The 15,214-nt window shown below is 37.7% G+C and overlaps 1 protein-coding gene across 1 annotated transcript; it reads left to right on the top strand.

Annotated features, from left to right (window-relative positions):
- The first annotated feature begins 844 nt into the window (after window positions 1-844).
- Window positions 845-11,374, top strand: LOC117314730 (D-2-hydroxyglutarate dehydrogenase, mitochondrial-like). The gene is made up of 7 exons (XM_033868818.1): window positions 845-1,162; window positions 2,411-2,608; window positions 3,383-3,576; window positions 6,678-6,846; window positions 7,568-7,854; window positions 9,161-9,332; window positions 10,242-11,374. Exons 1-7 carry the CDS (start codon window positions 883-885, stop codon window positions 10,490-10,492), a joined length of 1,551 nt encoding a protein of 516 aa, XP_033724709.1. The 5' UTR covers window positions 845-882; the 3' UTR covers window positions 10,493-11,374.
- Window positions 11,375-15,214: the final 3,840 nt, after the last annotated feature.

Below are 15,214 nucleotides of genomic sequence, written 5' to 3'. Positions count from 1 at the left end.
ATAAACTGACTCTATGAAAATAAAAGAATAAAAAAAAATAAAAAAATAATGGGCTCTTAAGTAGAACTGCGTCCACGTCGCAGAGCCTGGTAACATTCTAACAGAATGGCTAAAAGTTCTACAGGTAATTTTTCCTTGCTCGAGTTACTTCCCTTGTATTAAAGAACTAGCATGTAGCTTGTGTTGTTTTTACATTCAACTTTTGTTCAAAATGGCGTCCGTGAATTTCAACTAGGTTCATTCCGGCCACCACTTTTGCACCGAATTTGTAATAAATATTAATAAAAGTTATATCAGCTTAAAGTCTATAAAATTATCTTGTCCAGAGTGTGTTCCGAACAGAAATCGGTTAAGTAATAAAAGAGTTATGGACCAATAAAGATGGAAATTTACATGTAACTTTGACGATTTTGCTATTTTTTCACACCACATCAATTCATTCCGGCCACCACTTTTGAAAGTAATATCGAACATGTATTCAAACATTTTATATCATATGAAAGAGTACTAAATTCTCCGTTTTTGTGTGGTTCCCGAACAAAAATCTGTTCAGTAATATTTGAGATATGGGTATTTATTTTAACGAAAACAGTTGTAAATATTGACATTTTTATTCCATATGGGTTCATTCCGGCCACCACTTTCACTTCTAGTTTTTGATACTGTTAAATATTACTTATATCATTTTAAAGCTGATAAATCAACCCTTTTACTGCTGGTGTCCGAACAAAAATCCATTCAGTAATAACGGAGATATGTCCTAATAAATACAAAATATTATGAAAAATCTCTTTACGCCTGAGTGCATTCCGGGTTTTGTCCTCACCCGCTATAGTCGTTTGGAACAAGTAAATGAAAGCGATCATAAGTTGACTTGTCAACATGAGAATTCACTTTTTATTTCCACGAGCGTGCAGCTATTTAACTAAGCCTCGAATGCGACATGCATCCAATAGGTGCAGATCTTTTCATTGTACTGTCCCGATACGTTCAGTAGAGCTGACAAAGGTCCGTTACCCTAATTTGAAACGAGGTCCATTTTCTATTCTCGGGGACGCAGATGTGCAGTTTTTCGAACGTTTACTTTCCGGTGCTGGAAGAGTATTGGCCGATGCCTCTGAGATTGAAGGATACAACACAGATTGGTTGAAAACATGCAGAGGTAACTTGTTCTCAAGTTATGGGGAAGGTACACTTGGACAACTTTTTAATGGTGCTGAACAGCTGCTGAGTCCTCGTTTCGATTTTTTATACAGGTCAAGCACATATGCTTGTTAATTCTTACAGCTATACTGTACCAAACTGACTAAAAATAACATTTTTGCAATAAAAATGTATGCGCGCAAAAGCCACATCTGAGTCTTTCATGTATGTTTATAAACAGCATTCGAACACATTGAAAGCAATTTTGATCTGAACTAATTCGGTTAGGTAAACAATTGCTCTATGGTTTCGACTCAACATTTATTGTATTATGACCAAAATGAGACTCAAACTAGGACCCCTGAACTCTAGACCGATGCTCTAAACATGTGAGCTACCTAGCCACCAGCGTTCAGCCCTGTCTGATAATACATGTACATTCCTCCCTCCTTCAACAAATTCTTCGACCCCAAAGACACACAAAACCACAGGTGCCTGACTCGTTTTATAAAATAATAACATATAAGCGTACATATAAATTATCTCATTTATATGTACTCTTATATGTTATTATTTTATAAAACGAGTCAGGCACCTGTGACAAAACATATTATACCACCTTCTGTGGGTATTAAGTTGGGCACATATGTAAAAGGATAGGGAAAATGCAACTACCAGACTTGAACCCTGGACCTCTGAACTCTTGACGGACGATAAAACCATTTGAACTACCTGGCAGCATTAATCAGCCCAGTCCTGTTCCCCTACATACAGTTGAGTGTAGACTAAAGGTTACACAAAGTGCACTCCGAGTGCACTCCGTTTGGACTTGGAGTGCACTCTGTTTGGACTCCAGGTAAACTTGGAGTGCACTCTAAGTTTACCTGGAGTCCTATCAGGCTCCAATCCTACCTGGGTCCACAAGTTTACCTGGAGTCCAAACGGAGTGCACTCCAAGTCCAAATGGAGTGCACTTGGGTGTAACCTTTAGTCTACACTCAACTGTATCTTGTGTTTGGGACCGGGAAAACTCTAGACAGTTGTCAAAACTCTCTAAGTCCAACCAATTACCATATGTACATGTCAGCTATGCTACATGTATAAATAGGGGTGGGTCCCCCGGGTGGCGCAATACATATCTACATGTATTCCTTTGCTTCACAAAAACCCACATGGGTCTATGTGCAGAATGTTCATATATAATGTAGATATACACATACAACCTACATAAATACATCACGATAAATATGTATATTGCATTTTGCAGGGAGCAGTGAACTTGTTCTTCGACCTAAGACAACAGAGGAAGTGTCTGCCATTCTGAATTACTGTAACACACGCAGACTAGCTGTGGTTCCTCAGGGAGGCAACACAGGCTTGGTGGGGGGAAGCGTCCCCGTGTTTGATGAAGTTGTGGTATCAACTCAACTCTTAAACAAGATTATCAGTCTGGATGAACTGTCGGGTAACTCAAGTTGCTAATGAGATCAGATGTATAATGAACTTATAATTAACCTTTGTTTTGGTAATTAATTTTGACTTTACCATAATGTCTCCTTCTCTGGTCCTATCAAATGATATTAAATAGGTTTAGAGTTCATCTATTGGTATTCAGACCTTCTTTCTATCCAAAATCTTATGATGATGGCATTTTTTGAATGAAAGTAGGTTCACTGTGACCTATATTTTGATTTCTAATACCTATCTCTGAAATCATTTGGAATTCTCATAAAGTATTTCAACCATCGTTAAAAAATAATGATTGCTCTTCTGGAACATCTAGGGATGGAAAAGTGTTTCATACCAGAGGTTATGATGACCGAAATATTCTATTATTATTTTGTTATTTATTCTGGGTCATATGAACAAATCAAGCCCTGTGCTATGACCTATGATGGTGTAGTATGCCTGCAGCTGGTCCAATATATTTTACTGGTTATTAGCCCCCTACCTGTGAAACTGGGGGAGGGGGACTATAGGTTTCCTCCCAGTCTGTCCATCTGTGTGCTGTCAGTCCGTCGTCTGTCTGTCCGTCCGTCCTTCCGTCTGTCTGTAAGTCAGTCCACTCAGTTTTCCACACTTTTCTCAGCCATGCATCAATCTTTAGCAATATCCAGCATGCTTTTTATTACTTTGTTTGTATTTTTACCAGAGTTTGTTGTATAGGACTTAAGTCGGGCCAGTATGGATGTTAATTTCATAAGGGTTGATTGAAAGAAGAGAAATTCTATCATTACAGGAACTCTGGTGTGCCAATCGGGATGTGTCCTTGGATACATGGAGGAATATATAGCAGACTACAACCTCACTATTCCATTAGATCTTGGAGCCAAGGGCAGCTGTCATATCGGTGGCAATATAGCAACAAATGCCGGGGGTGTTCGCCTCCTCAGATACGGATCTCTCCACGGCAGCATCCTCGGTCTGGAAGCTGTAAGTAGTAGCTTACAAATACCTCTTATTGTCTCTTAATTAACATTTATCATATTGATGAAATTACAATTATATATAACAGGGATAGAGCAACCTCCTTCTGAGTTTGATATTTATTTAGTAAGTTTGACTTTCATAATCTCTCTCCTGGATTTCTGTACTTTTAGCAACTAGTGCACAGATGATTTCTAGGAGATGAAACGGCTGTTTGATGCAGTTTTATAATCATTATTGGACATATAATTTATCTGTGTATTATGGTAAAGCATCTGCCTCTGTCCATTCATCCCTGTATCTGTAAACAATTGGTTTATGTTTTGGTGTAAGTTTTTAGGTCATCTGACCCGAAGGGTCAGGATGACCTATAGCCATCATGCTTCGTCCGTCGTCGTCCGCCGTCCGCCGTGCGCCGTGCGCCGTCCGCCGTCCGCCGTCCGTAAACTTTTCACATTTCAATCTTCTTCTCAAGTTCCACAAGTGGGATTAAGCTGAAACTTGCCTGAAATGATCTTGAGATGGTCCTGACCAAGTGTTGTTATTTTTCGGGTCAGTCCGAAATCCAAGATGGCCGCCATAGCCGCCATTTTGAAAACACATTTTAAACTTCTTCTCAAGTTCCACCAGTGCTGTTGGGCTGAAACTTGCCAGAAATGATCCTGAGATGATCCCGACCAAGTGTTGTTATTTTTCGGGTCAGTCCAAAATCCAAGATGGCCGCCATAGCCACCATCTTGAAAAACACATTTTAAACTTCTTCTCAAGTTCCACCAGTGCTATTGAGCTGAAACTTGCCTGAAATGATCCTGAGATGATCCCGACCAAGTGTTGTTATTTTTCGGGTCGGTCCGAAATCCAAGATGGCCGCCATAGCCGCCATCTTGAAAAACACATTTTAAACTTCTTCTCAAGTTCCACCAGTGCTATTGAGATCAAACTTGCCTGAAATGATCCTGATATGATCCCGACCAAGTGTTGTTATTTTTCGGGTCGGTCCAAAATCCAAGATGGCCGCCATAGCCGCCATCTTGAAAAACACATTTTAAACTTCTTTTCAGGTTCCACCAGTGCTATTGAGCTGAAACTGGCCTGAAATGATCCTGATATGATCCCGACCAAGTGTTGTCATTTTTCGGGTCCGTCCGAAATCCAAGATGGCCGCCATAGCCGCCATCTTGAAAAACTTATTTTAAACTTCTTCTCAAGTTCCACCAGGGCTGTTGGGCTGAAACTTGCCAGAAATGATCCTGAGATGATCCCGACCAAGTGTTGTTATTTTTCGGGTCGGTCCAAAATCCAAGATGGCCGCCATAGCCGCCATCTTGAAAAACATATTTTAAACTTCTTCTCAGGTTCCACCAGTGCTATTGAGCTGAAACTGGCCTGAAATGATCCTGATATGATCCCGACCAAGTGTTGTTATTTTTCGGGTCCGTCCGAAATCAAAGATGGCCGCCATAGCCGCCATCTTGAAAAACTTATTTTAAACTTCTTCTCAAGTTCCACCAGGGCTGTTTGGCTGAAACTTGCCAGAAATGATCCTGAGATGATCCCGACCAAGTGTTGTTATTTTTCGGGTCGGTCCAAAATCCAAGATGGCCGCCATAGCCGCCATCTTGAAAAACATATTTTAAACTTCTTCTCAAGTTCCACAAGTGCTTTTGAGCTGAAACTTGCCGGAAATGATCCTGATATGATCCCGACCAAGTGTTGTTATTTTTCGGGTCAGTCCGAAATCCAAGATGGCCGCCATAGCTGCCATTTTGAAAACACATTTTAAACTTCTTCTCAGGTTCCACCAGTGCTATTGAGCTGAAACTTGCCTGAAATGATCCTGATATGATCATGACCAAGTGTTGTTATTTTTCGGGTCGGTCCGAAATCCAAGATGGCCGCCATAGGCGCCATCTTGAAAAACACATTTTAAACTTCTTCCCAGGTTCCAGCAGTGCTATTGAGCTGAAACTTGCCGGAAATGATCCTGATATGATCCCGACCAAGTGTTGTTATTTTTCGGGTCGGTCCGAAATCCAAGATGGCCGCCATAGCTGCCATTTTGAAAACACATTTTAAACTTCTTCTCAGGTTCCACCAGTGCTATTGAGCTGAAACTTGCCTGAAATGATCCTGATATGATCATGACCAAGTGTTGTTATTTTTTAGATTGATCTTAAAAAACACATTTTAAACTTCTTCTCCAGTTCCACTGGTGCCATTGAGCTTGAAATTGGTGAGAATGTTAAGGAAGGAGTGCCAACAAAGTGTTGCTATTTTTTCGGCCCTGTAAAAACTTTGGCATGGCAGCAATGGCGGCCATTTTGTAACATGATTGCGCAATCATGGTTTTCCTGAACAACACCTATTTCAAACTTCTTCTCAAATTCCACTGGTGGGATTCAGCTCTAACTTACCAGAAATGATCCTTAGATGGTCCAGACCAAGTGTTATTATTTATTGGGTCGGTCAGATATCCAAGATGGCCACCATGGCCAACAGTGCCACTATATACTTGCTACAGAGAATGCATACTACAATAATATAAGGGTTTTAATTTAGAGTCAGATGACCGTTAAGGCCCCTGGGCCTCTTGTTTTCATTTGGTCTACGGTTCAGTCAGATCATGTGTTATATTGTCCAAATTTTGAGCATCAATGCACTTGTAGGGTCTAACAAGGACATGCACAGTAATGAAGTAATTTCCAGAAATTTTATTCATATAATATGAATTTAATTTCAGGAAATCCTTTTTTTCTATTTTTTTACCCCTTTCAGACTTTAATTTGTAGGATAATTTTTACCAAGTCTAAGAATATTTTTGCCAGGCCTCAATACAAGCATCTATATTACAGACTTTTTATTGACTGCCAGATATTTAAATATCAAATAAGCAAAAAATATCATTCCATAGGGTCAGACAGGCATATTCTTCATCTGCTTTCTCTTTCTTAATATGTATGTAAAGATGACATTTACTCGTGTATTTTTGATGTAATTTAGAACTTATGTACATTTTAATCAGTGGGATGATAGTCATATATTCTTTGATTAATTGTTGGTGCCACTACACAAATTAAACCTAGCAAACATGGCTTGTGTTGTAATAGGTCTTGCCCAACGGAGAAATTTTGGACTGTATGTCAACACTCCGTAAGGACAATACAGGGTATGACCTCAAACAGCTATTTATAGGATCAGAGGGTACGCTTGGGATTGTCACGGCAGCCTCGGTCCTTTGTCCACAGAAACCATCAGCTGTAAGCGTAGCATTTCTAGGTAAGTTAAATTTGGTGTCAATACCAAACCTAGACTGGCCACCAGCCGTAAGATTTTGTAAAGACTTGCGCAGATAAATTCCAGAACAGGATTATCTCCCCTTAGTTTGAAACTTGGAATCAGACCTATCTTGGAGACCAAAATTATAAAACACAATTTTATTTGTAATTTTATTTTTCTAGAGACAGGGCCAGTCTATGCCAAACCTTGTTTTATATCCCTTTGTGTATAATCTCCTGAATATTTTTTCCTTACCTACTTTGTCTCTCTTCTTTATGGCTATATTTGTATTTATCCTGCAACTGCCACCGCATTGTCGGAATACACTCACCATGTATATTTTTGCTGTATACGGCAGTGACGGAAAACAGCTGTATTTTGGAATCTTAGCACGTGCTCAATTCTACTGACCTACTTCCATGTGAAACACCATTTAAAAGGCGAACATATTTGGATCATTGATGATACCGTTTCACTTCAAAATGATTATTTTTGATAACTGTTGCAAGATAAGCCAAGGCTCGCCACTTTTGTCTTTCTTTACCCTCGCCAAAATACAGCTTATATTTTAAGACACTGACCATGTATTCTCTATTTATATAATGCAGTAACATATTACAAGTGTCTTGGCCCATATCCAAGCTTCATTAGACTTGGTTTTAATTTGTTGAATATATCTACTCATTATGTTACTTTACATTAAGATGTACATAATTTTCAGGTTGTGAAAGTTTTGCTCGTGTGTTGGATATATACAAAGAAGCAAAAGGTATGCTAGCTGAGATTTTATCGGCGTACGAGTTTCTAGATGAGGCATCTGTAGCTGTGAATAAAGAAAATCTCAGGATGGCCTCCCCTATCGGTGATTTTCCTTTCTACATTTTAATTGAAACTTCCGGATCCAATGGTGACCACGATGAGGAAAAGTTAAACACATTTTTGGAAACAATGATGTCCAGCGGTTTAGTACTGGATGGAACTGTGGTCACAGAGACCTCTAAGATTAAGGTAAATGTGGTCAGAGACCTTTTTAAGATTGAGGTAAATTTTAGGTCACAAGCCAGGCAATGTCAGTGGTCACATTAACCTCTGAAATGAAGGTAACTTTAATGATCACGACTACCCTTACAGTGTTAGTGTCAAATCGTGAACTACCCTCATTAATCTGCATCATCATCATCATCATAATTCATCATCATCATCATCATCATCATCATCATGATTCATCATCATCATCATCATCATCATCATCATCATGATTCATCATTAAGGGCCACAGTTGCCGAATGATTAAGGTGTCTTGACACTTTATCACTAGCCCCCCACCTCTGGGTGGTGAGTTCGAAACCAAAGTAGGGCAGTTGCTTGGTACTGACCGTAGGTCGGTGGTTTTTCTCCGGGTACTCCGGCTTTCCTCCACCTCCAAAACCAGGCATGTCCTTAAATGACCCTGGCTGTTAATAGGATGTTAAACAACAACAACAAAAAATACTTATTATGGGATGGATATGCAGTCAGGCCTCATAGCCTCAAAGTCAATGGGGTCATGGAAAACCTATGAGATATATCAAGTATGTACATTGTATTCAAGGTAACCAAATATTGTTTTATGAAATTTCTACTCTCGGAACGTAAAAAAATTGAGAGTTTTATTTCGAGTTAAGCCAGGTCCTCGAATGATCAGAGTTTAAAGATAACAAATCTTCATTGTAACTTTAGTACATAACAAATAATTATGTTGATCTCTTGTTTTGATGACATAATTATATGTTTATTTCTCAGACTAGAACAAAATTATATATATACCTCAGTATATTTCTACCCAAAAACTTGGCCCACTTTAGCTGAGTGAGTGATTTTAACTTACTGACTGTCACTAGACCTTGGGTGGTCATGTGACAATAGGACCTGGTGGTACACTCGTGGGACTGAGCTTGCACCCCTTGTCCCTTTACTGTTAATGCTCAATGACATAGGGGCCACGGTGGCCGAGTGGTTAAGGTGTCCTGACACTTTATCATAAGCCCTCCACCTGTGGGTGTCAAGTTCAAAACCTACGTGGGGCAGTTGCCAGGTACTCCGGGTACTCCGGCTTTCCTTCACCTCCAAAACCTGGCACGTCCTTAAAATACCCTGGCTGTTAATAGGACGTTAAACAAAAACAAACCAAACCAAACTCAATGACATAATTTTACAGGCTCCTGGATTTTTTTTTTTTTTCCAAAAGATATCTTGATACTTTGAGAGTGTGTCAAGGCTTCTACGTCATAATTATATAGCTATTGTTACAAGTATGATGTTTTGTTCTACATAGGATATCTGGTCACTGAGAGAACGAGTTGCAGAAGGACTGTTACACGATGGCTATTGTTACAAGTATGATGTTTCCCTGCCCCAGGCCAAGTTTTATGACCTAGTTGTGGACATGAGAGAGAGGCTCGGGACATCCGTCATCAGAGTAGTGGGATATGGACATGTTGGTGACGGTAAGAATCCTGAAACTTGATATTTTTGTTGAAATTTGAATACAAATGTATGGCTTTCTTTAAAATAAAGTCAAACCTGCCTTATGTGGACCTTCCAATGGAAGCAATGAAAAAGGTCACACATGAGAGGTGGTCTCTTAATCCAGGTTCAGGTAACTAGTATTATAGTAAATAACAGTGGAAGGAGAAAATTCGGTCATATATTAGAGGGTGTCCCTAAATTTCGGTGGTCACTAAAGCAGGTTTGACTGATACAGGAAAGTAGGAAGTCCATGAAAAAGTGTTTTATAAACTGCTATTTGTCAAAGTGGCTGAGTTTTACAAAAAAAATTTCTAATCCAGACATACATATTTTAGTGTAAATCTTATTACATGACTTCTGGCAGTTTCTGTATAATATTTTGTAGCTGCACAAATTTATCGTTGCATAATGTGTTTTTGTTTGCTGTTATTTCTGTATTTTGTTCTGAATAACCCACATTTCCCTAAAATTAGTTTTAACAAGAGATAAGTATAAGAACTTTAACAATTTCAAACGGTAAAAAACTGCTCTAATCCAATAAAGCGGTTACATTTGTAAATTCACTTTTGAGATAAAATGTTGCTCAAAAGTGTAAAGCACTTATAGTTTTTTCTTGCTAAATTGTAAAGTTCATGCATTATTTAAGTCATACAGTCTTCAAAACCAATCTGTTAAATTCAACAGGGCATCCATATGACCCTTGATTTTTAGGATTTTCAGAAGTCAAATCACTATTTCTCAGAAATCTTATGGGTCAAAACATAGCGAATAGACCCAAGAGTCAGATCACAATTGCAATTTGGGAGTCAAAAACCTTCTCTCAAGAGTCTACAAGATGCCCTGTTCAATACATTTAATTTGGATTATATAATTTTATTTCTCCACAGGAAATCTACATTTAAACATGACCTCGCCCACCTACAGCCCAGAGGTGATGAGTGACATTGAGCCATTTGTTTATGACTGGGTGTCCAAGTACAATGGAAGCATCAGTGCAGAGCATGGTCTTGGATTTAAGAAGAGAAACTTCATTTACCACAGCAAATCTAAGTCAGCAGTAAGCTTGATGCAACAGCTGAAGAGATCTATCGATCCAAACGGTATAATGAATCCATATAAGGTACTACCAGAGGAGTGAAGTGAAAGTAGGAATGTTTCCGAGAATAACTTCTACAATTACTGACTGTAATTTAATCAGGTACTGGTGCTATATGTAATGAAAACTTTGATTTCCTGTGTGATTGTTATTCATGAATATTATCTTAGTGTAATTGCTGTGTGAGTTTGTTTTATACTTACGTAATTCTGATAAGTACTAGCAGCAATATACCGCTCGACTAGAGTGTACATGTACTTCTCTTTAGCTTGATTTGGTATGAGGCTAGTAAGCCAGAGGTCATGGATTTGATCCCTAGTGGAGGTATTGAAATAAATTGAATCTATCATGCTCTCTGTTGCAATGGAACTCATGTGCGGACTGGAGAATTATACTGAGCATTACTTCACAAGCATCGTCCTAGTCCCTTGAAACTCAAGGACGAGTTCTTTCCTGGAGGGAGAGTATGTAGCCCTGGTAACTAGAGAGAACTTTTCTTTAGCCTGATTGGATAAGAGTAAGACTATCAAGCTAGAGGTCACGGGTTTGATCCCTAGCACAGCCATTGAAGGAAATTGAATTAATATGTTCTCAGTTACATTAGCACCCTTGTAGGGACTCAGGAATTATATATAGCATTACTACTGTCACAAATGTCGCTCTAACCCCTGGAACTTGTGGGCAAGTTCTCCCTAGAGGGGGAGTATATGTTACCCTGGTAAATACTAGCCGCAATATAAAGAGTTTGCTATAATTAAAAGAACTTTTCTTTAGCTCGATTGGTTGAGCACAGGACTAGTATGCCTATGGTTCTGGGTTCGATCCATTGCAGAGACATTGAAATCAATTAATAATTCGTATACTTATGCATAGGTGTTGGTTAATGACTGGTAATGCATGTATGTTGGTACAACTGTATGTTTTGTTTATGATAACATGATTTTATAAGTATGGAATGTCAAATGTAGGGCAATTTTTCTTGTTAGGTATGCATGTTTGAACTTTATTTTTAATTTTCAAAATCATATTGAGAGGAATGATCATGGCTTTTACAGTGCTTTCTTTAAAACTGGTAGAAAATGTTTGTGAGGAAGCTTGCAGCAAATTGTTACACTGGTATCTTTTTTGACCTAATAGATATATTGGTCTCCTACTGATTTACATAGAAATTAAATTTATCACATTATTGGCTCGTTCTATATGTATGTCTTAAACATAATTAGTCACATGTGTAGTTACACTTATGTGACATCACAAATAGTCTGTGATGTCACAATTATGATATGATGTCACACAATTATGTTTGGTATCGTAGCATGCAGCAAATTGTTATATCTTATTAGCATAATAGAAATCTGCAAAAGAATAATTTGGAGCTCTATATCTTGGTTCAAAATGTGATAACTTAAGGCACTACTCTGAAAATTATGTTTGAATGAAAAATATAAAAATATTTATGATACGATAAAATATGAGGTATTTTATTTGCACCAAACTAATAAAGGAACATCGTTACAATATTGATTTCCCACCAATTTTAAATTATTATAGAATTTGCTTGTTCTAATTCATCTCTTAAATATCATTAGACAAAGTGTAATAACACTATACATGTGACATCACAAAAACTTTGTGATGACTAGTTACAATCAATATATATGATGTCGCACGATTATCCCAGTAGAGAAACACATACCTTCAGAGTGGATATTTGCCCATCTTGTTAATAGAATTTTTTTTTTTTAACGTTTCACTTAAAATCTCATCAATATGTGATGTTATGTGATAAACAGAATCTTACTCTTGTCAATGTCATATATGCATATCGCATTAAAGTTCATGGCATATCAAATTATTGAACTTGTTTAAAAAATCCCATATAATATGGCAACTAAGATCCACTTTAATGTTACGAAAAGTTATTGTTTTTATAAGGATTACTAATAGAGAAATAATAATCTGGTCTAATAGAGTTACTTCCCTTTATTTCACTCTGTCAGCTGGTATAGCAATAAGATTGACAACAGATAGGGACCGAGAATGACTATATTACACCAAATTTAATTTGTAACTAATGATGTGCCAAATGAGGACAAACATAAAAATTGTGTTTCAGGTTTCTTGTTGATTTGCTGTGTTTTGTTCTGATATTTCTCCTTTCTTAAAATTGTTTAAGTTGTAATGCTTAATTAAGTTGTTTTTTCCCAACAATTATGTGCATGTTGATTCCATGACCTTGAAATGTTGCTTTTGTCATCTACAGAATATGCTCTTTAACATATGGTCAAAGGAAACACTTTTAATAGGACGTTAGAAAATGTTCTTTTTTGATCATTTGACCTCAGTTACCTTAAATGAAGATCAAAGTCAATGATAATCATAAATTTTGTAGCTAACCACTTAAGCTATCGATATGCTAAGTAGCAAATATATATGTGTCAAGATAAAGGAGCATATACTTTTTTAGTGCAATTTTTTTGAAAATTACGAAATTTGGTGTGAAAACTTCACTTTTTTCAAAGTGCATCATTTTTTATTTTATTACCATGGAACTTTGCACATACTGCCATTAGATCATGCTGCTAGGTTGAGTTGAAAACATTACTCAAATCTCGGAATTTTTATTTTTGACATATATTTGATCCATTAACGAGGCCTTAAACTTGACATTGTTCCTACACCATGCCATGGACAAAAGTAAACCCGGACCAATACCTGCATGAAGCACTAAGCATATCTAAAAGCTCTATTTATAGATATGTGACCTTGCCATTTAAATTTATTATCATGATATCAAGGGAGGTAATAACAATTACCTGTATGTGCAAGTTATAGAGAAAATCCCACAAAGCGACAAAAAAACCCACTTTTGATATATGTTTTATAGTAAAGAGAAAGTTCCTCTGGGCAAGTTATCACATTAGTTTTAATTTCGTGAAATCTATAGGTAAAGTACATGAAAAAAGACGGTTCAGAGTAAATGGGCTGCAGAAAGTGGAACCTGAAACACACATTTAAAAATTTGGCCTGATAGTAATTTTGTGATGATTAACACACATTAAAACCTACGTGGGGCAGTTGCCAGGTACTGACCGTAGGCCGGTGGTTTTTCTCCGGGTACTCCGGCTTTCCTCCACCTCCAAAACCTGGCACGTCCTTAAATGACCCTGGCTGTTAATAGGACGTTAAACAAAAACAAACAAACAAAGTGATGATTAACAATGTTTATGTCACTTGTGATTTTAAATGATAATTATGTGATATTTTATTGAAATGGTCTCAGTTAAACTGAATAAATATGTATACAGTGTTTTTTCTTGTCGTGTTTTATTAAATCGGGGACATTTCGGCCATTATATCGATGTTTCTCACAAAATATTTAAAGGTGAAGTAAAACAATACAAGGAAGCTATATGTGCTTATCTTATACTTTCATTGTTAACTCTGAATAGGACAATTATGTCCTTTAAGAAAAGATGTGAGTAGGGCCCTCCTCTTTCACAATACATATAATTATTTGTTTTTACAAGTTGCTTTCTATGAATCACTTTTGCAAATTTTAACTCGTTGCTTTTGTGAGTGTAGTTTATAACAGTGTTTTCAAAACGGGCATAACTTGTTCATCGGCGGTAAAGCAGTATAAAATCAATAACAGGGTGATGACATTCAGGCAAATGGATTAAAATTTCAATATCTCCCTTGACTTTTCTCACGAGACATTACATGGTGGTACATTTAAGACATTCAGACAGACGAAAGGAATAGCAACCATTGCCGGTTTTTGTTTGGTGTTGTTTTGTATTATTTAACGCCCTATCAACAGCTAAGGTCATTTGAGGACGATCTCCCATATGTTCGAGATGTTCCTGTCTTCAGTCTCAATGGATAGTTGTAGGTATCTCACCTTCCTCCTGTCATTCTGCTTGCCACTTTGCATATTGTCTTGGTAAATGTTGATTTCGTAGTGTTGAGTGGTACCATGCCGCCTAATGCCTTATGGTAAGGAAGTGTTTGAATCGCTAAGTGGCTTTCCTGATCCAACAATTTAACTTCATTGTCGGTCCCGCACATTTCATCTCTGAATCTAGTGTCCCTTTCTCAATCTGTGCTGCCAGGACAAAAGTCAGAGTCGTACATGGGTATAGAAGTGTCATATGAATGAGAACATCATTCGGATCTGGTGAGTAAGATGTTTTTATCATTCCAGTTGGTGTCGAGTTGTATTTATCAGGTATATGTAGCACTTGGCAGTTACTTGCCTACCACCACTGGTGTTGGGTGTTATCAATTATAATCCTCACTCTTTGTTACACCGCCGGATTTCACTGAACTGGTAAACTGGCTTCTGACTTTTAAACAGTGTTGTTGGTAACTTTGCTGGCAGTACTAATTGTTCCTTGTGTCCTCTACATCCGTCACAGGCCTTTTGAGGAAGATTTTAAAGAGATCAAGCATGCTCGCCTACTCTCGACAGTCAACAAGTTTCCTATTATATTTTTGAGGTGGACTACTGGATGCCTTGTCCAGTTGCTCGTGGTTCGCATCAGGATTAATATTGTGTTGATGTTGGCCAAGCTGATTGTCATAACCTGCCAAAGCTTTCTGCTAGCTCACAAAGGCGCGGCAAAGTACATTTTGATGGAAATAGTATGGCGTTGGTCGTCTGTCCAACCAATAAGAGTAGATTTTGTTTGTTCGAAGATCTCCTTCATTTTTCAACCGATCTCTTTAAAACTAAGTATGCATTCTCATTATGGTATTTAG

The sequence above is a fragment of the Pecten maximus genome, chromosome 16 (genome assembly GCF_902652985.1).
Source record: "Pecten maximus chromosome 16, xPecMax1.1, whole genome shotgun sequence".
NCBI classification, from domain to species: Eukaryota; Metazoa; Mollusca; class Bivalvia; order Pectinida; family Pectinidae; genus Pecten; species Pecten maximus.
The sequence above is the reverse complement of the archived record's forward strand: the minus strand, read 5'-3'. Positions and strand labels throughout refer to the sequence as shown.